General features: G+C 30.0%; 1 protein-coding gene across 1 annotated transcript; it reads right to left on the minus strand.

Annotated features, from left to right (window-relative positions):
• Nucleotides 1-2,207: 2,207 nt before the first annotated feature.
• LOC107439484 (lysosomal acid phosphatase) lies at nt 2,208-22,613 on the minus strand. Its single transcript, XM_071180138.2, has 10 exons — nt 22,487-22,613; nt 19,496-19,616; nt 16,980-17,075; nt 14,743-14,823; nt 13,890-14,042; nt 10,571-10,666; nt 9,526-9,615; nt 7,418-7,538; nt 5,929-6,014; nt 2,208-2,533 (listed from the first exon to the last, which is right to left on the minus strand). Exons 2-10 carry the CDS (start codon nt 19,592-19,594, stop codon nt 2,249-2,251), a joined length of 1,107 nt encoding a protein of 368 aa, XP_071036239.2. The 5' UTR covers nt 19,595-19,616; nt 22,487-22,613; the 3' UTR covers nt 2,208-2,248.
• Nucleotides 22,614-25,227: the final 2,614 nt, after the last annotated feature.

The raw sequence follows: 25,227 nt of genomic DNA on the forward strand, positions 1-25,227 counted from the left end.
GGCCTTCGTAGGTGATCTCCGACATCAGGAAAGATGTTTAACTGGCGTAACGAATGTGACGTAACGAATTCTGATTTTCGTATTGAGCGGCTTCCAGGAGCTTCCAGCCATCAGTTTTGCGTGGTGGCGAGTATTATGGTTACGAAAGTAATTTCGAATAGGGGAGTGAGTTAAATAGTTTTCTCTTGATCATTACATTTATTGGCTTGAAAATCTTTGCTCCTCCGTTTTTTCTTTCTTTTTTTTTTTGTTGAAAATCCTAGAGGCAGTGTTAGTAATTCATCTTTCCGTCTTTTCTGGCAAAACAGCTTCTCCTTGTTTGTGTGTCTCCGTGGTGTTTCCTTCACGTGCAGGTCGTTGGGCTACCAAAGCAGGAGTACCATCCTTTCTGCAGAGGATCAAAATTGTGATGGCATTTCTTCGGATCATCCTCAAGGGATGTTTCCCAGACCGTCGCCAATAGCCCATCGTGCAGCTCTAGTGTGACGTAAATGAACTACAACCATGGTGTTTCTTCACTTAATCTTTACCTCCTCTGAAATATCTTTATGTGAACATTGCGGAAAATAATAAAGGATAATTCTGAATATCTTTTGATCTAATGAGCGGATCCTTATGTTCTAAGACTCAAACTTAATGGTTCGAGGGTTGACAAAAAATATAGTAATTAATTATCACAGACGATATTTTAAGGTTATCAAATTATACATAAAAACATACTTTCTCTGAATTAACATCGTTTTTTATCGACGGACATGTATTCTTAATAAGTCTCCAGGTGGCGAATAAACAAGCAAATCTAGTAAACCAATCGACTCCTTCATTTCTCCAATGCACCCCTGTAATTAGAAATATACTCCCCTTTGCTACCATAGTAGCAGTTAGCCCCAGCTTTACAGTCTGACGGATTTCTCTTCAAACAGTACGTTTGAGGAAATGACATCAACAAACCTTAATTTATAAAAATGTACAATATCGGGGCATTTTTTTTCGAGGAAGAATAGTAAACTAAGCACGTTAAAAATCTCAGGAAAAATTTACATTACGCTGAAATGATATTAACAAGTCATTAATTTTAATTGTGCTCAAACTTTTGAAATTAAATATAAAGAAAATTTTTCTAGAAATATAATCACACACATAAAATAAAATAAATCGCTTACTTACATTATTTTGCTTTATAACTACACCTAAACTTTTTATAGCTGAAAATTTCGATACTCTCTCCAAAGCAAAATGCTGGTTGGGCGGTTTTTCGGTTCAAATATATCCAGATTTTTTTTCCGAATTGAAACAAGAGTTTAATTTTCCTTGGATTAATTCAGTATTTGAAAAATTTGGTAACAGTTTACAGTCAATGGCTCCTCTTGTATTTGGCAATGAAAATAAACCAATGTATATGTATGCAAATAAACCGAGAACCAATCACATAATGGAAAACAAAAATTTCGATTACCCGAAGGTGACGTCATTAAAAACAAAGTCAGGGTATAATATCAGAAACGAAGTTTCAGCAAAACTGAACGAAAGTTATCACCAAACCAAGGGGCCACCGATTCAACACCGAAACCTTCCGTTGAAGATAATATAATATAATTAATTTAATAATCTTATTACAAATATTGTAGAGTCCCTTACGAAAATTTAAGGTATATTTAAGGTTGATTTGAGGTATCGAGGTTGTTTTGAGGTATATTTGAGATATATTTGAGGTTGCTGAGAAAACAGCAATAAAAATTATACCTCGTAAAGGTTGTAATTAAGGTATACGAGGTTGTTTTATAGCTTGTTTTGAGGTTGTTTAAAATTCACTTCAAATCAACCAGACTGATAAGGTGATTTTTAAGGTATACGAGGTTGTTTTGTAACAACCAAAAGTGTAAAACGAGACACCACAGGTTGATAAATATATACCTCTACAAGCATAAAATTAGATACCTGAGGTTGAAACATATATACCTCTGGAGGTATATTTAAGGTATATTTGAGGTATTCATTTGCACCCTTTTCAACCTAACGACGTATTTAAATAACAACCTCCTTTATACCTTTAAAATATGCCTCGTTTATACCTCATTTATACCTCGATTTTTTCATAAGGGGTGGCGCAAATATTCTATACTCCATAAACTAAAACCACAGTTATTTTAACACCCAGAAAAATTAACGTAACAATGAAATTTAAAACAGAAAACTAGCTAGTGAAATCTCATTTAAATTAAAAGTTTTATTTTCTACAATTACACAATTAGTAAATTGGAGACAAACATTCTGTCTCCCAAAATAGTGGAATAAAAGGTTCCGTAATATTGATGAAGTAATGTAAAGGACAGTATTCTTCACAACCAGGAAACTTCAAAACGTGTGGAGTTTGAAAAATGTTTTCCGGTTCTGTTGAATTCAAGTACACGAGTCTCACAAAGTGAGAAGAATCTGGACTGCTGTAAAGTTCGAATATAAGAGTAGCAGCAAACGGTACAGACTTCGGATAGAGATTGTAAGCTTCTAAAATCACAGCTATATTTGCATCATGCTGAAATTTTAAAAAAATAATTATTATTATCACTGTCTATGAATGAATTGGAAAAGTGTGAAAAATTGTTATGCTAAGAGCTTTACTGTGGAGTCGGTGTTCGACTCCGAACTTTTCTAAGAATTCGATTACGACTCCAATTCCGGTTTACTTTTCATCAAAATTTTGCACCCAAATCCTTATGATTTTTTTTTATTATTATTATATTATAAGTACAAAGGAAATATTAACTTCAATTAGCGATTGGAATTAAAGACATTTTTTAAAGTTACTTTTTATATTATATCATAATAGTTAAATAAATAAACTTAACAAAATAGTGAAATTGTACAAACCATTATCGTTGGTTGACCGTGTTAAGGTAAATACAGGTGGCGTTAGGGTTTAATTTTCGTCTTATAATTTCCAGGTAACTTCTTCCGATTTAGTTTCACATTATTTAGTCACTCAAACAAACTAGTGGGATATCAATGGTCCAGGGCTTAACTGCAAGAAGTAGGTCCCAGATTTTTTTAAAAAAAATTCTTTTTAATATTATCTAGGGTGAAAACACAATGTGCAGTTAAAAGAAAAACTTTCTCTGTAAAAAAAAGTTATAGGGCAGAGTCGGGTAGCCCCGTCCACAGTCAATTTCATATGTATAGAATATTTTTTCAAGTCAATGGGCCATCGGACATTAATTGTTGTATTAAAAAAAGATTATTTTCAAAGTTTCAAGTATTTATGCAGCTGTTAACATGGTAAACAATAGTTTTGAAAATATGTTGAATACAGTAGTCATGAAATTAAGAAAAATTGGTTGAATGTTTCGATTAAACTTCATTTTAATACTAAAAAAATATTTTTTTTTATACGTACAGCATTAAAGTATGTAGTCTTAAGCATATATGGCAACGTTACTTTTAAAAAGTAACGAGTAAAAGTATAAGTATTTTTAAAAAAAGTAACGAGTAGAAAGTAAAAAGTTCTTATTTCAAAAAGTAACGAGTAAAAAGTACAAGTACTAAACAAAAAAAGTAACGATTTAAAAGTACATTTCTAGGAAATCGAAAATTCAAAGTAACCTAATATTTTATTGAATAATATTCTTATGTTCTTTAATGTTTTTGCAAAATTGTTGTTATTTATTTAATTATTTTTAATTTTGAAAGTTATGGACATTAATTTATTTTTAAATTCGGAAGAATATCATAATATAATTTTATAATATAATCGTATAATATAATTTTAAAATCAAATATAATTTTAATATCAAACTTTTTATGGATTTGCACGAAAAAGAAATTTTATCTATTGATTTTAATTTTTAGTTTATTATTTTTACTTATTTAAATTACCATTGATTTAAATTTGTTTTACTTTATAGAAACGCGTTTCAAAAGCACAAACATAAACAAAGCAAACACGGGGTTTCAGATAGCTTTGTGATCTTTGAGCTAGTAAAAAATAATTGAATGTGCAGTATAAGTTGAAACAGAACAGTCTACAGTTTTATTTGTAACAATGGCTAATGCTGAAGTCATGCGAGAAAATCATTTTCCGAAAATTTCTGCCTAACGGAATAATTAAAATTTGTAAACGAATTTTAGTATCAGCGACTAAATTAATACCTTCGAGTTTTCAAGAGTTAAAATAGTAATTATAATAGTTTTCAGAAGCACATATAGTTCTGAAGTTCTTAAGATTTGACTGGGCGTTGTTTGAAAAGGTCGGGCATAAACATAATTTTAGTAAAAAATGTACTAGGTAAAAATGTATTCAGTAAAAAATGTATTGAGACAAAAATGTATTATTAGTGAGTTCAAAAAGAAAATTGAAAAACGTAATAACAAAATCCAACCTTTTTTGATTTAAAATGTATTAAACAAATGCATAAAACTCGAAAATGAATGAAAATAACTTGTTAATTAATATTTGTATTCATTTTGCAAAATAATAGCATTTCATAAGCATTTTTTTTTTTTTTTTTTTTTTTTTAGAAAGCTTACCGAGTTTTAGAAAAAAGTAACGATTTCATTCGACATTTCCGTTACAAATACTTATACTTTTTCCCTAAAAAAGTAACGAAAGTACAAGCAAAAGTACTAAATTTAAGAAGTAACGAAGTACGGGTAAAAGTACGTACTTTTTACTTGTACCGTCGGTACAAGTAACGAAAGTAAAAGTACTGCCATATATGGTCTTAAGTTTAATTTGCACAAAGAAAGAAATTTGTATGTAAAAAATTGTTCGAGTAATTACAAATTTACAAAAAAATTGGATTTCGGGTAGCCCCGCTCACATGAATGTCGGGTATCACCGCCCAATTTTATTTCGTCGATAAATGTACGGTTGCAAAGATTGTTATTTTATTGCTTCAAATTTGAATGTTATATGCATTTTTAACAACAAATATATGTTTTAATATTACATGAAACATAAATTTATATATTTAAAAATGAAAAATTAAATATTTTTAAAATGTAATTGATATATCCAAATTAAATTTAATATCAAGAAATCATAAATATTATGATAAGCTATTTGCTTACTTATTAATTTTCACTTATTTGTGAACGAATCAATCTACAGAAGCATTTGAATGCAATCAAAATACAAAGTGAATTTCTAATTTTATAAGAAGTATTTTATATTAAGTTTATAAGAAGAGATCAATCAAATAAGTTTATATTGAAAAACAACTATTGTTATTAATTATTGATTATATTATTTTCGTTAAATATTTAATAAAAATATATATTAATATTATAATATATTAATGTACATTAATAATGATAAAAAGTATGACATTTGTTTTTATTGAATGATAGAATTCACTAAAAGTATATAAATATGTAATAAATAAAATAATTTTGTGATAAAAATGATAAATGAGGTTTGTCTATTGTCAATACATTGGTCATTCTCATTTACACCTGAAAAAATAGCCAAAAAACGCAATTTTTGTAACTGGGCGGGGCTACCCGACACATTTTGAAAAGAGCTGAAAAACATGCTTTTTTAAATTTCTATTTTATTAAGTTTAACTATTCTTTTTTTGGTTTATTCTTTTTGCATTATTTAATTGGATGATAAAACAATAGAAACATACAAAAATGTTGATTATTACTCAGTATTATACAGAAATGTAAGCAATACTCCTTAAGTGAGCGGGGCTACCCGACTCTCCCCTAAATCCGTCTTGAAAGGGTAAAATATTCACAACTTAAAAAACACATCAAATGCGGATTTCAAAATAAGATATTGTTGGATTATTTTACAAATTTGCTTGTTTCAGATGAACATCGTGAGTAAAAATATTAAAATTAGAGAAAGTAAATAGTAGTAAAGTAAAGAAAAATATTAAAGTAAAGTGAAGAAAAATATTAAAGTTAGAAAATTATTATCTAACTTACTGATGAATACATCTGAAATTTCTGTCCGGGCAGATCCCCACTTATTTTTTTCAGTACCAAATCTCTTATTTTCTTTAACAAAGGTCCTGAAATACGAAACAGATTAAAAGTTGCAGACTGTTACCAAATTAAATTTTTATTTTATTTTAATCAGTATTATTCTATTTATAGAGCATCTGCAGAATATAAAAAGGGCAAATTCTAAAATGTAATACACGTGGAATGAAACCTTTCAGTGTTAAGATTGCAGTTTCTGTATTCAATTCAAAATGAAATTAACTGAAATTTTTAATTTTCGTTTATTTTAACCATAGAATACTTTGTAAATTTCTTGGATAAAAATTTATGTTCTTATTCTCATTACCATACGTTGAAGTCACAATCTTTTATTTTCAACCATCTCCACAAAAGTTGGTTATTAATTTCCAAGATTGATCTAATAACTCCTCAAAATATTATGTGAATTACATACACATTTAATATTGCGATCGAAATGGGCTACAGGTTGCGTAGATTAGAATTGTTAAATAAGAAAAATATATGAAAGGGGAAAATATTGTAGTGCATTCCCATACAACTGAAAAGAGGAGGAGAGGGAAGGGGGTCAGGTCAAGACATGGAACCAGTTTTCTCCCCAGGTGGCGTATTCGAGCATTGCGATCGTGAATATTTTAAAGTAACCTTCACCTGATGTAATTTACTTGGTCGCAAAAGTTTTCGAGACAACTTCTTAAGTCCTTGGGAATGCCCTTCAATTTTGACGTTTAAAAAGGGATGTCCCTCCAGCATCAGAATTATAGAGCATTCCTAAAGAAGACTTTGAAAGTTGTTTCTGAAACTCGTGCAGTCGAATACAGATGTCATTTCATCAGATAGAATTTACTTCAAAACATATTAAATGGATATGTAAGTATGCAATTCATTTAATGTTCTCGCTGTTATTAAATCAACCCTGGAAATTAATAGCCGTAAAAATATGTTATTGTGTATCTGTTTGCAATTCTATTGGCGATCGCAACGCTCGAATACGCCATCTGGAGAGAGACCCGTTTCATGCCTTTGGCCCTTCACTCTCCTCCTCTTATCAGTTGTATAGGAATGTACCACGATATTTGCCTTTTTTTAAAAATATTTTTCCATTTTATTTAGTAAAAATATTTTTTAAAATTTCCATGATGCTTTTCTTTAGAAGTATGTTTAATGTAGTTTTCAGTTCCATATAGTTTTCCAACTTAAAATTTTTTAATCTATATGAAAATCAAAACAGAAACTAACGTACTTCCTTCCTCCATGACTCTCTACAAGCTAAAGCATGGAAAGCATGCGAAGTGTTGCCATAGGTAGAGAGTTCTGCTCTACGCCACCTGCAGCCCATTTCAATCGCCAATACTTTCAGAGTTCTCAATTCTTTTCGAAAAATAATTCTGGCAACGTTCTTAAGTAATTACTAAATTAATGCATTCATAAACGTTTAAAGGAAGTATTTTACCAGCTCGGAGCCGTTGCATAAGAGGAGAGTTAAAAGCCCAGTAAAATGCCGCATTTGAGATTCTTGTCAATTCATCCCAATATGGCTCTACCCAATCCGGTATTGTAAGGTTATATCGTTTCTATAATAAAAAATTGAATCAGCATGAAACAAGAAAAATATTTATGGCTTTGCATAAGAATTGAGTAAAAATGATAAATTTTGTGTATTCAGAGAGTTTTAGCGATACAGTATTGGGTATTGTATTTAGGGTGCAATTCAGTGGGCAATAGATCAGTAACAGATCACATCTTTAACAGTTTAAAATCCTCGAACTAGCAATAAAATCTTGAATTTTTTATTCGTATTCCTTAAATATTTTTTCTACTCACTTTCGTAATTTCAAGTTTCTAATTCGTATAGTTTATGCGCAGAATAAAATTTAACATTGAGCAAACAGAAAGAAAAAGTGTGAAAAATTCACAAAAAAAGGACTCGTGCTAAGATCATAAGCAAAAGTTGCCCCTTTGCAAGTCAAATTTTTACTCTGTAGTTGCGCTCTGCAAAGCAACTCGCATGGTATTTTTTACTACAAGTTTAGCAGTTAATAATTCTCGAAGTAACTATCGATTTTTAATTTTCTTTTATTTCATCGCGTACTCCTTGTACATTTTTATACACACCTATGTAATTTCAAGTTTGTAAGTTATACAATTTTCGCTCAGCAAAATAAAATGTAACGTCAATTTGAAAGCCCAAAACAACAACGGTGGCCCATAATTAATCATAATTAATTTATCCATCATTAACCATAATTAATGGCCCGTAACAGGTGGTTTTAATATCGAGAGATATGTTTTAATAAGATGGATCCACATTTAAAGATAAATTTAATTAATAATTTGTTAATTTTGCGAAGTTGTTAAGTTTGCCAAGTTTATCAACTGTTAATTTTGTAATTTAGAGCAAATTTAAATATTTCTGAAATGAAACTTTCTACAAAATCAATCTTTGGTCAGTTGGTAGAAGTGTTTCGGACACAGGCGATTTCAAGAAGGCAGTATAAATCATGATTTTTATCTTGTATTTTATTATTGTGTCTAAAATCTTGTCAAACGCATTGACTGATTTTCTAACTAAAGTCTCCCTTAAATTAATACATATGATGTAATTAAAGGAAGTATTATAATACTTCTTGAAGGTGACATTTGTACACTAAACTATCACTCAGCATTGTTTCCAAATAGATACTTTACTAGTTTCGTACATTTTATCTAGATACACCAAAATATACAAATAAACACTCTTTTAGACAAATCTAAAATATTTCGTAATCATTATATTATACTAAACCCTTTATTTATATTTAGAAAATAAAAACTTTTTTTAAACCTTTACAATTTTCAAAACACAAATACGTTTAAAAGATCCCAGAAACATTTTTATTTAGTTGCCAAACAGTAAAATGCCTCAGGAACAATAGCTTACATTTTTATGTCCTTATTTCAAGCAGTTTATTCAGCTTTTACTCTTAAATATCAGTCTTTTATCTGATTTATCTATAGTCTATCTGATTTATCTTTAATCTATAGTCTTTAATCTGACTTTTATTAAGCAGGCGACATTACAATACAATTTACCTCACATCGTTTGATGACGTTGAAAACGGTTCCATTAAGATCATAACACGTTTCATAAACGTAATTAAAAAAACTTTTTTATTTAGTGCTTAAAGAAAATCTTGAAATATTTTTACTTGATTCCTAAAACGTAAAAATGTTTTCCTTACCGGAACATATGTTAAAATCTTTCATTTATGTTTTCGAAACGTATCATACACATTACGGAACAATTTTAAGAATATCAAATGAGTTAAGGTAAATGGTATTATAAAGTCGTCTGTTTATTAAAAATCGAACTATAATATTAAGAGAAAAAAATGCTTCAAGGTAGATGGTATTAAACATCGTCTGCTCAATAAAAATCGAATTATACTATATGTACTATTATGTCACAAAATAACAAATATCAAAAGATTAAGTCTTAAACCAAATCAAACAATTAAAAAAAAGATCCAGGAATTTTCGAAATTGAAAGCTTTTTTTAAATTTTTTGAGAACTGTAATTACTTCCTGCAAAATGCAGTCATGGAAAAGAAGTGATGAAAGGCAGTCAGTGATGGGCATCCCACTGTAGTACGTCAGATTTTGAAACATTTCCTGAAAGAAAAAATTGTAAAAATATATTGAAGAAAAAAATTTAATAAACATGAAATTTCAAGTTTCTTAAAAAGTACATAAATAAAATTTATAGCAAGAAAGTAACTTAAAAAAAATCGTTAATTATTATTATTTTTATTATTATTTTTATTATTTTTATTTACTATTATTTAAAATTAATCATTATTTTTATTTACTTATTTATTTACTTTCTTAATTCAGTTTCTCAGGAACTATTCGACAGATTTGGCTCAAATTCCGTATTTTGCTATTTAATATTCCATTCTTTAAAATGATGCAAAAAATTTTACACTTTGCAATTCAAAATTGTTTCGACTATTAATATAAATATAATAATCAGTATTTGTTAAGAGTACGTACGTTTTGCATGAAATTATCGATAGATAACGAATTTTATAATTGTGTGCAAAATATTTTTCAATTCGTTTAAAAAGTTCTCGAGATATGGTGAAATACGCAAAAAGTAAAATTAACATTAAGGGGCCCAAACTTTGACAGCTTTCCTGAATAAACCATTGGATATTTCTCAGATTGTGTCTAATCTCCTATATTTTGAGGGTAAAAAATCCGAATAAAAAAAAAAAAGGCATGTTTATTCTGAGGAAGTAAGTTTGTGTCTGATTTCGTAACTTAAAATGTCCTGTAGGCCTGGGCCTTGACACTGGCCATGATCGTAGAATAAGGCAAAGTAGTGTAGTGCTGCCATCTGTCGAGGAGTGAGATTGTAGTGTGCTCATAGTCACCAAAGTTGAGAAGTATGAAAGAAAGATGTTAGTCTGGAGCCTTTTTAGGATACCCTAACCACCATGGAAACGGTGTACAGACCGGCCAAGGTGAATTAGGTATTTTTATATAGTAGACACCGTAACCTCACTTATTGATTTTCTAAAAATATTGACTGTTGGATTTAAGAAATTGAGCGAAAGCAACGTACCTTATGATCAGCCAAGAACTTCTTTGCAGCGGGAGAGTTTTCAATGCGTTTCAATTCTACTGTGGCTCTTGGACAAAAGCTGTCAGTATCCATATACTTCAAATAAAACCATTTCAGTAATTTTTAAAAAGATATTTCGAAAAATCATAAATATATAAAAAAAAATTTAAGTATATAAAAAATACTAAGAGAGTTCAGTAGAGAATAACTTTTATGCATATTTTTAAAATCTTTGTAAAAAATGGAAGCTGAAAAAGTGATCACGCTAGATTAATATTTAATCGAGCTAAAAAGAACGCTCTCGTAATCCAAGAAATCACTAGTGAGGATGGTGAGGATGAAATCATGAAAACCCAGAGATTGCTGGAGGAAATTGAGAGCAGATGAAAGGTGGTTATTAGAAACATCCCTTAGATACAGCAAGCTATCAAATTGGTTTTTATGTTTTCTGTCTTCCTCACAAATGAATCGACAGATTTGGATTTTCTCACTTTCCTTTTTCCTAACTTAAATATTTATGTTTGATACCTAATGTATTTTTTTTTTAATTCCATTTTTGACGAAGATTATATGAATCTATACTTTAGGAATTCTATAAATTCCCCTCGAAAATGCCCTATCTAAAACTAACTATACGACTTATGTACTTTGTAAACCTTCGAAATGAAGAACTCTCCTCTCCCTGGTTTGTCAGAATCTCAATTCAGTGGCCAACACCACGAAAAATCGCACTGCTTAAAAAAGTCACTATTTCTGCAACCGATTTGCATGTACAAGTTTCATTTACCCCCCTCAGTTTGAAATGTCGATAATTGCTTAAGAAAATATGAATTTCTCGACATAAATCAAGTATATTTTTTGCTGTATTTTATTTGAAACCGGTTTTATACGAAATTAATATTCTGAAAACGTAGCATAACTATCCAATACAGAAAGAATAAAATGTAGACACATAATTCAATAGTTCTTAATCCTGAAGAGAATTAAAATTGGCTTGTGTTAGTTTTAAATGCTCAACTACTCGAAAAGTGTGCCAATAAAAAAAAGTTTGGAAACGGCTAAATATCTCAAGAAATAGACATCGAATTCAAAAAGTGAAAATAATCACTTCTAATATTTTTTTTAAAAGCTATTAAATAATACCAAACTTGATCCTTTACCCCCATCTCCAGGGAGCTGTTGGGGACAACTTTGAAATCTTAATTGTGAACTCCTATTTTTATTGCAGATTAGGATTCTCCAGAAAAAAGTAACATAATTTAAGGTGCAGATGTATGCGTTTTGTTTCACAGATGGTGCTGTAACCGAAAAAAATTAAATGGAATACAAGCTGTTTAAGCTGGCGAATCTCGAGACCCATCAAATTAATAAGAATATAAAAATAGACACGGTGAAATATTTTTTCCAAAAATAAATATGCCAAAATGTTTTTAGCTGTATTTTTATTTATTTTCAATCGGTAATATCGCTGTAACAGAGAAAAATTAAATAGGATACAGGCTGTTTAAAATGGCGGATCTCGAGGGCCATCAGATTAAGAAGTTAAAATAGACAAGTTGAAATATTTTTTCAAAAAAACAAAATACCGAAACATTTTTAGTTTTATATATTTCTATTTTCAATCGCCTCTGGAAGCAAAATGCATAAACACGGTCACAAAAGCCGGTAACTGCTAAACTACTCCAAATTTTAACAGTATTACTCTTGGAAATTCGATGAAACGGTGCGTAGGGGGTTTGTGATAATAATACTTCTAAAGTATTCTCATAAATTTAATAAATCGCATAAATTTCAAAGAGTACAAATAAAAACGGAACAGCATAATGACTTTCGATTTATTTGTCGGATTATCACGCACTAAATTGCAATCTTATTAATTCGAGGAACTTACTTTAAATACTTAAATTTGTACAGATAAGATATTAATTAAGGTACAAAAATGTATTTTATCTAGATAAAAATATCTATTTTCCAGGGCTCGTAAAAACTCAAAACTTTTACCCGTCCCCGAGGACTGCTTGTCCAACAATGTACACGTCCTCCTTTGAAACTAACCCGTCGCTTCTTAATAAATAAAAATATAATTTTCTCTTATTTATTACAAACATTTATATAAATTGCACAATGAATTAGTAGTTACTAGGATTACAAATACTAGGATTACATTATACAGTAATAAAAGAAATACTAGGTTACTAATAGTAAAACATAGTATTTCTAGTATGAAATAATTTATTTCTTTGATGAAATAATTTAAATAACAAAGGTTAAGTTATCTGTCAATTATCATGTCAATTTATCCGATGGTAGTGCGTTTTTTAAATGAATCAAATATGACGTTTGCCAGTTCCACAATCAAGTCAATGATTTACAGAGGTTTCTGCACAGAAATCTGAAAGAGGTTTTCCATTTAGGTAGATGTTCATAAATGCGTTTAACGTTTCTTGTTTAAGACCAGTAAGTAATGTGTTTTTTTTTTTTTTTTTTTTTGGTCCGTTCATTGCTGAAAAGCCCCTTTTAACCGCTGCAGTACTCCCAGACAGAGAAAACATCAATTCCACCATGCGCAGTATGTTGCTGTATTTCGAGATTAGAGGGTCATTTTAGAAGTGAGGAGTAAGACAACAAAAATTGAAATTGTATCACGAACATTAACGGGAAAATGGCCGTCCGCGCGGACGCTGGATTCGAGAAATTTGTTGTCCGCGGCGAATTTTTGACCGCCGAGGACGGGCGGTTTTTCGAGCCCTGCTATTTTCTAAAAGCTTTGGAATTTTGACTCTCAGAATACTCATAGCCGCAATCAGGAAAATATGATTCTATATATATTCAGGAAGTGATTTACAGGAAATGATTTTTGAAGTTGAACAATAAGTGAAAATTTTGTTTGATTTGCTGTTGCAGTTACTGACATATGTTGAAATACACAAAAAATGAAATAGGGACTCTAAATTTCACCCGCCGATCCGAATAAACTTTTAAGACAACATTTTCAAGATAGTGGCTACAGCCCGACACATTTTGGGGATCAAGAATCCGAATCCCTCAGAACAAAAGGCCGAGAAAGTACTTTTTTGTCTGTTTTCGTAACTTAAAATATGATATACACCAGACCATTAAAGAGATAAGATTTCATCTCAGAACTTGGAAATCTGATCAATAGACCAAAAGTTATCATAGTGTTCTGTTTATTTATTTATTTTGTGTACTGTATAAATAAATTATATTGGCATAAGTTTTTCCGTTCATATCTTCTGTGCAGCAAAGGGAATTATGTTTATCGGTAAAAGTTTCAGACTAAAATCGCATAATGTTATACCTTATCAATCAGATCTGGAATGTAATGCACTGGTATGGGTTGCCAGTTGAGATTCTTATCAATTTTTGAGTCATCATCGGGAGGATAAAAACCGGCAAGATTTGACATGGCACTTAAAATGCAACGATTATAACTCGAACTGATGACTTTGATCTGAAAAGAGTCAACATTGAATTAATTGAATAACTATGTGGAACACTAAATAAATAATCCTAAGAAACTGAATAACCTGAGACATTACCTGATTAAAAACTTCATTCACTTTAAAAATATATAAATAGCAAATAACAGTCAACATGTTTTAAGCGCCTTAAAAATAGCGCCCTTTTTCAAGACTTGCCAAACGTGAATAAGAAGACACAAATCTGATTTGAAATATAAAACGTAAAGTTACCAACGAAAAATGAAAAAGCAAAGAAGAGGAGCAAAATGAATAAAAAGCAAGATTAGACTAGATCGGTTACTGTGACTTTTTTTAGTTTTGTTCCTCAATTGTGTTTCTCCTTTTTTCGCTGGCAACTTTATATTTTTATTTCAAAATAACTTCTATTTCTTCTCATTCATGTCTGGGCAAGCCTTGAAAATGTGTGCATATTTTTGTAGCGCTTGAAACATGTCAACTGTAATTTTCTATTTATATATTCGTGGAACATATTATTTTCGTAGTCAGTGTAATCGCAAATTAAAATAATTATAAATCAAACAGCACGATGTTGCTTAATACTTGTACAGTGTTAATTTTCAAGATTATCAGGCATCTACAGTTTGTTTTTGAATGAAATAGTTGCTTAATTTGAAAAAAGAAAAATGTTCATTTGAAGATTTTATTTCAATAATCTTGAGTTCAACTTACTTCTCTTGAATTGCCAGTCATGAAGTTTCTATACATGTATCGAAGAAATTTTCCTAGTCCATAGTGCTGTTTTTCCCCAAGCTTGAACCATTAAAAAAAAGTACATAACATAAAATTGCACATAAATATAGATTATAAATTTTACATTAACTAAAACTTAATGCAAGTTAAACTATTTTCCTTGAAAATTTTCACGAATAGGTACTTTAAAAAAACTAATAAGTTTAAAATGAATACTTTTCATTAGTATTACTTTTTTTTAAATAACCGGGTTACAATTTTTCAATCCAGTGACTTTTAACGATGCGATCTCTTGTTTGGCATTTTCTTAAATAGAAGAAAACTTGATTCTTGAACTTTTTTAACTTCAGATTAAAAGTTTTAAAAGAAATAAAAGTTTATATTATAATTGGGACAAGAGTCAAGAGAAAAATACAGCCAATAGAAAAATATCTAAAAAAGGAAGAGAATCGTTAAAGACTGCTGGATTGTAAATTAGCAACCAGATTTGAATCATCGATCAATAACGTCCTTGCAGCTACCAATGTTCAACTTCTCTATCTTGCAATTTTTAATCCAACACAGAAGACAAACTCTTAAATAAAGCATTGAAACAGATGCGTGATCATTCAGGGTGCGTAGCCAAATTATTCAACAAAAAATAAGCACTTTTCAAGCACTCAAAAAATATTTTTAAGCACTTTAAAAAAATATCATAATTGGGCAGGATTGGAAAGTTTTTGACAATTGACGGTTTTATCTTGTTTTAAACGTCATGTCAAAAAAAACTTCTGGCATTGTTTTTGACAATCGTCAAAAATCATGAAATTTTGAATCATGTCAAACGAGTGGCGTTTTCATACGCTTCGGACTGAAAGGCGCCGAAATAGATTGGGGTTGAATTAATTGTGAAAACGTTGAATAGAACAATGTGAACTGCGTCTTTTTGAATAATTCGAAGTGAAAATCAACATGGTAAAGGAAAAATCTCATTTTGAAAAAGGGAAAATTAAGCACTTTTTAAAAATACCCAATGAAAAAAGCGCCTTTAAGGGTTTTTGAAAACGAAAATCGAAAATGAGCACCTTTAAGTACTTTTTAAAAACGCTACGCACCCAGAATTTTTTAAAACAGCAGAATTTTCTGACATAATACAGCGTATGTCATACAGCAGAAATATTGTCCCAATAGTTTGGTCAGGAGAGCGTCTCAAGATTGAGATCCCTTAATGTTAATTTTACTTTTTGCGTATTATTTCGCCATGTCTCGAGAACTGCTTACGCGAATTGAAAAAATTTTGCACGCAATTATAAAATTCATTTACCCAAAGATAATTCAAAGCAAGAAATAATTTTTAATAATTATTCATTACTTTTATTATTTTAATTATAGTGGAATAAATTTTAGTTCGTAAAGAAAGTTGTACGTCATTTTAAACAATCTAATTTTATAAGGGGAGATATAAAATTTGAATGAATCCAGTTGAATAGTGTATGAAAAATTGAATTTTTAATGTATCTAAATTTTTTACAATCACGGCAAAATACGTAAATTAAGGAGCTCCAAGCTTTAGACCGCTCCAGACCAAACTATTGGGACTATAATTTTCAGGATATGGCTATTCCCTTATATTTTGGGGATCAGAAATCCACATTCGAAGGTACTATGTTTTTTCCGAGGAAGCGTCTGATTTAATAACTTAAAATATCGTCTGCGCTAACTAATAAGCATATGTGAGGTCACCCCCTCGAACTATTAAGATTGAGTCCTAGAACGTGAAAATCCAATCAATAGATCCAAAATTACTCAGGTCTGTTCATTTTTTTTCTTTGCGCACTGTACATAATGCATGCATATGTACAGTGCGCAAAGTATACAGCATATATATATATATATATCGAAATCAATCAAAAGAGTTGCTGCTGAAGAAGCAGGACAAAACCAGTTTGATGGCATGAGGAAAAGGGGTGGAATACAAGTATTTATTGAGAAACAGCACATTCTTTTTGACATCATTCCACATTTAATTATTTAGTTGGATATAGTTTTTCAAATTCCGCTTCTCATAAGCTTTTTCATATTACGAAAGTCTATAAGACTGGTTTAATACATTTTAAAATAGAGAAAACTCAAACAGTTTTAAATAAAACAGATGTTCTGACAATTAGGTCTGATCTCTGCTAAAAGTTTGCAGAAATTCCAAAGTAAAAAATTTTAAAAAAATCTTATCCACTTACTAAAGTCAACTCTCCTAATCCTTCCTTCCAAAAACTCTCTGGGTTTGGATCAGTTGGGTATAATAATACAGGAGCACGTTCACCATGACGGAAGAGCTACATGTATAAAAATAAATAAGAGTGTGTGACAGAAGTGGTACAGTAATAAATCATAAACCTTATTTTAAAATTTTCGCCGACTGGCCTGTGTGAGGGTCAGGGAACTGGCCTTGTATGTGGTTCTGGGTTCGAATCCAGGGCAAGGCATGGATGTTCTTTCATTTTCTGTGCTATCTGTCCTTACAGTGGAAGCAGCGTTGGTCCACCTAATAGGGTACCTCTGAAAGAGTGGCCAACAAATTTGCCCTGACGAAAGGTCATTCTCAAAGTGGGCATTTGAAAAAAAGAATTTCATTTTTCATTGACTATACGACAGATTTTTTAAAATTTTCGGAATTTTTTATTTAAAATTGTATTTAGTTTAAAATAACATTTAGTTTAAAATTATATTTAGTTTAAAATTATGTGAAAATTTGTATACTTTATTTGTAAGAACCATGACTCAAAAAATAAGAAATTAATTAAAATTAATATAATTTTTTTCAGGGGATAACTCTTTTTGGATAACCAAATTTTATAATTGTACACTGTTAGAAATTTCTCGGAAAAAATGGTTAAATAACAATTTAGTGAATGGTTATTTTACCATATTTAATCAAAGCAGTCAAATAACCATAAATAAAATGGTAATCAAACTGTAGAAAAACTGTTTATTAACTGCTTTCACCTAATACGGTTAAGCAACCAGAATCTTATCTCACCACCTAATGAAACTACTCAGTTCTTTGCAACTGCGTACTATATCATAGCTGAGCTGACTTATATGTCAATCTCATGACCGGTAGAACTAACTGGTGTTCGAGTCCTAGTGTTGACACCACACTATTTCCTCCATTCCCTTCAGCACTTGAAGAATTTCCAGTGTCCGGCACTCTCCAATGCCCATTACCTTACGAAAAGCAGAGTTCTTATGTCTAGTAAAAAAAAATTTTTTTTTTTACGTATTTGAAAAATGGTAGTTGTAAATGGTTAAAAACCCGTATAGTTTTGTATTCATGGTTTTATAACCATACCATTTGTAAATGGTTTCAAAACCATAAAGGGAAAAAAATGCTCTTTACCGTAAACTTTACCGTCAGTCGGATGGACAGACAGCTGCCAGTTATTTTACCATAATTTCAGAATGAAAATTTAACAGTGTAGTAAAAAATCTTTGACTGTCCAGATGAGAATATTGAGACCCTATTTTCCAGATTTCAGCTACTGACCTTATTTTAATGATTAACAATCCAAACTCGTCGAAAGAAAGGTGTGTTTATTCAGAGAAAGTACGCTTTGTGTCTGATTCCATAGCTTAATAAATGGCTAGTTCTAATTTTTTAGCATATCTGTGGTCATCATCGCTTTGAACCATTGTGACTGGTACTTGATTCTTGAAAATCCGATTATTAGAATAAGTTATTTAGGGTGACATCTTTTTTTTTTTTTGCCTCTGGTTCAATGCACACATGGATGAGCGTTGTTGTTGTTTTTTGACATTGGAAAAGTGATAGCGTCATTTGATTTGATGATATAGAATTCATTTAAATTTTCGTCAACTCATATTATATTTTTGACTGCACTCATGATTTAATTTAAAATTCGTTGATCAATTGTCATTTTCACGAAATGAAGCAATGAAAAATTCATTTATAAGCTTTTTGTGAAAATTATTAAATGAGCTTAAAATAATATCTTAGCATAAGGAATTTAAACTAGACAAAAAAAAAAATTCTTTCTTAAGTGAAACTGCTTAACCATTTTTATATGCAAATTCATTCGATAACATAAATGATTATTGATTTCTTTTATAATTATAATGTTTTTATCTCAAAATAAACATTCAAGATCAACAGGTCGCCAGATTCCAATAAGTTTGACTCACTTTTATTATACATGAAAAAATAGGGTTTTTATAAATAGAGATCAACTCGACAAGTTGATCAACTATAAATAGAGATCAACTTGATCAACGTGCTTAACCATTTTTATATGTAAATTCATTTGATAACATAAATGATTATTGATTTCTTTTATAATTATAATGTTTTTACATCAAAATAAACATTCAAGATGAACAAGTCGTCAGGTTCCAATAAGTTTGACTCACTTTTATTATACATGAAAAAATAGGGTTCTTATAAATAGAGATCAACTCGACAAGTTGATCAACTATAAATAGAGATCAACTTAATCAACGTGCTTAACCATTTTTATCTGTAAATTCATTCGATAACATAGTTGATTATTGATTTTTTTATAATTATAAGGTTTTTACATCAAAATAAACATTCAAGATGAACAGATCGTTAGGTTCCAATAAATTTGACTCACTTTTATTGTACAAGAAAAAATAGGGTTCTTATGAATCGAGATCAACTTGATAGATTTCACTGTTATTGCAGAAATTATCGGATGTAAAGAGAAAAAAAAATTACCATTTGTACTAAAATTAATTCATAATCTCCATTTGAAGTCGTTCTATTCGCCAAATACGCCAGCCATGTGAAGAAGAGTATCCAAGTTCTGAAAATCATTTAATGCGATGTTCTTCAGTGACTAGATAAAATGTGAAAGAGCTGTTATGGCAAGAACTAAGTAATGACAGGAACTAAAATTAATAAGCTGACGAGGCTAAATTTAATAAAATGCATCAAAATAATGCTCCATTCAACTACTTTTTTTACTTATGAAGATAAGAAAAAATCGAAGCATATTAAAAAGGAAGAAAAAAACAAACAGTTGTAGCAGAGGCGTTTTGTTTGTGAAAAAGGATGACTGTAATTTTCTCCGTATGTATTATACACTACAGTACATTAATGGAAAAGACAGTTTAAGTTTTTGAAATATTTTCAAATTTCTCGAGAATTACTTACAGGATTATTTTGTAACTTTAGAAGTGAATTAGAACTCAGTTCATGCGATTTTTCATACTTAACAATACATTTTACAGCTTTCAGAAATTTAAGGGCCCGAGCATAAAGTAAGAAAGAAAACAAGCATTTTGAACAACCTCTGCTTGAAAATCAAGCAGTAAACTTGTAGTTTTTATCTGATGTTATTTTTAATAACTGCATGAAATTCCGTAAATCTGACTTAAATATTTATGTAAATTTTTATAAAAGACTCAATTTCTTGTCATGCGATTTTCTTTTTAGCTATACTTTAAAAATATTCAATGAAATTAAACGCAATTTTTGGGGGAAGTTTAAAATTAATGAACAAAACTATTATTTTAAAATTTGAAGAAAAATTCGTTAAAAGCTGAGTATTTAAAGTAGTTTTTTTTTATATTCCGAATGCCTGGGTTGAAATTTAAAAAGTTTCGAGCAATTTTCTAGGTAGTTTTTCAATTTTTTAAAGGAAAGCTCTGGAAACTGCCCAGAAAATTGTTTAAAAATTTTGGTTACTATTCTAATTTGATGGCTGAAATTGAATGCTCCTATTCTTTATTATAAAGCAATTTTATGATATTAATTACGCAATACTTTACGATCGTTTTACCCTTTTTACAATTATTAAATAGTAAACAAATTATAAATTTTTACAGTTATAATAAACTTTATTGATAAATATGAGAAATCTCATATCCTAAAATTCCTTTAAAGTTGCAAAATACATAATCCATTAAGTATTTCTGGAGAAAAATGTTAAACAGTGTCTAGTCAGAATATACAATGGGATAACTGCAAGTAACGTTGTGTGGGTATCTCGGTCCCTAATTGGTTTGTAAGCGTGACATTTGTTTACGTTAGCAACTGTTCTTTCCATTCTATTTCGAGCAAACCTTGCCCGTCAAGTAACAATTCTCTTAAGTGACGCATTCTATATTCTTTCGCAAATATTTCAATTATTTCACTATATATTTCTCACTTAACACAAAGACAGGGGCGAAACCATGTAGAACACATACAAACTAATTATGCATCGAAGTTGCCAGGTGTAAAACAAAAATATATCTCGGTTACAATAAAATATCCAAACAAATAATAAATCTAAGTTAAATAAAAGATGTAGACAAAAAAGAACTATATTTCAGCAATTTTGATGTGTGATATGGCGCTGTAGTTAATTAACTCCTCGTTAATTAACATTCTCACTTATGTGAAGAAACTTAGCTGAACTTTAACACGCCATTTTGCTTAAAAATGATCAGCTGGCGCTGACGTCATTGATCACATATGTGGGCACCTATGATCTTCTTCCTCTTGAAGTGCAAGTACCCAATTAAAAAACGAATACAAAATTCAATAGCATTAACCTTTCGTATTATTATTTAATAATCTCTTTGGCGAAAAACATCTAGCGAGTTTTTATAGTAACCACATATTTAAAATGGAATTAATTTAATTAACAAAATTGAAGATGTAGCTTCAATGGTAATAGAGAAAAACGATTAAGTTTAAATTTTATCTCAATAGAATCGTTTACTAAATCTGTAGAATCAAATCAGTATTAATAAAATAAAAATTTGGGGGAGGGATATTTTAATTTTTAATTTTGGCGTAATGATCTGTTTGTCGCCAAGAAATAAAAATGATTTCAGATCAATGTTTACCGGGTTAGAGTGAAGTTTAAAAAAATAAAAAAGGGCCCCTTGAAATAAATAAAAGATAAAATTGATCAAAAACTTTTAAAATTTCTGTGTCACAAAAAAAAAAAAGAAAATAAAAAGAAAATATATATATATATATATATATATATACATAGTATGCGATTAATTTATTTTTTATTTTGCAGTATTTATATTTCTTTCAGGAAATCACATACAATTAAATTACTTTTGCAGATGATAAATGTGTATACGGTGAAGCATTTAAAGATCGTGAACATAAAATTTTGCAAACTTCAAAGCAATTTTGTTTTTTTTTTTCAATTTCTGTCATAGCCTGTAGTAAGTTTCTACACATGATGGGTTAAAGAACCTGTAATATGATAAACCACATTTTTTAAATTGTGCATAAGAACGTTTCTGGTCTGAAATGCTCGATTTTTAATGTGTTTTTCTTCTCTTTTGTGACGTCTACTATTATCTAATGGAAATTACTGAATGGTGTTCTAATCGTTTTTTTTAATTAAATCGTACTAAATTTAGAATTTACAGTAAAAAGTGTTGTTATTTTGATAGCCGGTACTTTTTACTGCAATTTTTCAGAAATATTTCTTTCAAGGTGACAAAAGTTTAACTTATAATGCAAGTTAAAATCAGTACAAATTTCACCTTCTAACGAATTTGCCTTTAAACATTTAACACAGACTTTTGAATTATTTTAACAATTTTGAAACATAAAATTTATTCAGAACACTTAATGGAATTAAAAATGTTGTTCTTATGATAATACAATGCAGATTTACATTAATCTATCCATCTATATACGTAAATATAAAATAAATAATAATAAAATAAGCGTTTCAAAGATGAATTTTACCGTAATTAGAAATCGTGCTGAAAGAATATTCGATGTTCTGTTTGTTGTTCTGGCAACAGTTTTGAAGGCCATGAATCTGTTATTTCATTCGAAAGAAAAGCACACAAATGATTTTGTAACTATGCAATTTCTAACTACATCTAACAAGCAAATAGCAGCATTAATATGTTTAATGGTGAAATTACCAAGCATTTGAAATCGTCACATATATTTTTATTTCAAAATATTCTTCGTATTAAAGTGAAACATGCCATAATAATTATTTTTCAATATTCGTGAAAGGCGCGTGCATGACAAACTATTAATTCGCGGTGCGCTAATTTGCCATGTGCTTTATTGATTCGCCATGTGATTTAGAGTAAATCACTCATGACCACTGTAATAGAAATCAAAACATAAATTTTCAATAATTGAGTTAAATTTAAATTAAAGCTTTGCCCTAAAAACTATTAGAACGATAAACTATACACATTATCTGTTTTATTTGTATTAGTTTCACTGATAAAAAAAATTATCAGCTGAAAATTATTTTTAAGAAATATTGTTTAACTGTCAACGATTTGCTTGTTTTTCTTTCTGTCATCGGAAGAAGAATATTACACATTACTTCTATTTTTCATGCCTAACCAAATGCGTACCTATTAGAAGTTAAAATAAAAATTAAATTAATTCTAATAATTATAATAATTATAATTATAATAATTATAATTATAATAGTTATAATTATAATAGTTATAATTATAATAATTATAATTATAATAATTATAATTATAATAGTTATAATTATAATAATTATAATTTTAATAATTATAATTCAAATGCTTCAAGTATTGGAATTTTTGTACCAGAGAAAGATTTCTTGCATTAAGCAATTTAAAGGGGGGGGGGAAATAGAGCTTATCATGACTTCAAAATAAAATAAATCAAATTCTGTATTTATAATAGAGTAAAAAATATCCTTAAAGTTAAACTTCTAACTGAATCTAATAATTAAAATAAATATAGTTTATATTTTTAAAATAGCGAAAATTTATCTAGTTTCTAATGGAACTAGTGATATTAGACAACCATAATGTGAAACAAAAATTAATATTTTTTTAATTGAATTCACCAATTGTTGTTGATAGATAGGTACTTTATTAACGTCGCACTAGAGTTGCACAATGGGCTATTGGCGACGGTCTGGGAAACATTCCCGTAGATGATCCGAAGACTCGCCATCGCAATTTTGATCCTCTGCGGAGGAAACGGCTCCCCTGCTTTGGTAGCTCGACGACTTGCGAGCGAAGTCGAGCACTTTACGATAGAACAGTTTAACGAGGACCGATACCTCGCGCCTTCGGTCTCTACGCAAGATGATTAAAGTGGTCACCCATCCGCACACTGACCGCAGTCAGTGATGCTTGACAACGGTGTTCTACTGGGAAGCGTGTCTTAACGATCAGTCCACAAACCAATTGTTGTAATATCACACGATTCGTTTGTGAAGTTCATCAATAAATTTCTTCAAATTCGCAATCCATATCCATGTTTTTAGTTCAAAGATAGGCTTAAACAGAAAACATTTAACATCTATAAACAGCGAGATTGTAGCTTTGTAGCGTTAATCGCACCAACATAACGTAAGGATACGTAGCATCTAAAATGAGAGCGAGCACACCCATGCGCAGTTGCTTCAAATCTTACATACGGGAGAGTACGGAAACTAACGTAAAAGTGCGAAATCTCTCTAGCAAACGAACCCGTGTCGTACTCGGGCTGAGCCCATTTCATCTCTATAGTCAGCATGTCACTGAATGGTTCAACCAGTGGCCCCCATCCCCTCCCCCAAGCTCTTGGGCACATTCTCCGGCAAAGTTTAAATCCCCCCCAAACTATTCGTTTTATTTAGTGTAAAAATTCCCCCCCCCCAAGCTTTAAGTGGGCGCATCGTGCACCCACCTCCCCTCCTAGTGGGGGCCCCTGGGTTCAACAGCCAAGGGAAAGAGTTAGCTAGTGAGTAAGCACTTTTTTTTTAAATTTAGACATAACATAGATCATAATTAGAGTGCTAGGAATTTGCACTTGCCGTTTTCTCCACAACTTATTTCGATCATGGGCTGCAATAGTGGCACAACTAAAAAAAAACACGTGTTTTGGGCTAAGAACAGGTGTAAATATGAAAATACACATTCTTTCTGCAGCAATACTAGCACAACTCATAATTCAACTTGAAGGTAATCTTCATTTAAGCAAACTAAAGCATTTCTTATGCATTTTGCTTAGCAATGAAAACTTTAAACCCGCTTATCACAAAACTTGATTTTTTTTTTAGTTGTGCCACTATTGCAGCCCATGAGTGATTTGTGTGCTTATATACCTGTTGACAAAAAAGACATAATACGATAAAGTTTAAACCAAAACTGTGAAGAAAGGAAAATTTCGCAGGAGTAAAAAAAAAATTGCTCAACTCCAATTTAAGTTTAAAAATTGTGCTGTTAATGGGTCTAAAAAAAAAAAAAAAAGGAGGTTTTGATCTTTTAATAGTTTTGAACAACTTCAATACTTTGTACAAACATATAATCGAAAAAGTTACTTCTTCACTTGTTATGTTGTAATAAAAAATATAATTTTAAATAAAATAAATACTAGTTATGGGTAAAGAAGAAATTATTAACCTGAAATATAAAAAAAAAAAATTGAAGTAATAATACTTTTCCTGTATTTTGGTGAAAATTTTAATAAAGTACAAGTATCGTCGT

Source organism: Parasteatoda tepidariorum, chromosome 1, assembly GCF_982258835.1.
Source record: "Parasteatoda tepidariorum strain Cologne lab strain chromosome 1, Ptep-v5.0, whole genome shotgun sequence".
Taxonomy (NCBI): Eukaryota; Metazoa; Arthropoda; class Arachnida; order Araneae; family Theridiidae; genus Parasteatoda; species Parasteatoda tepidariorum.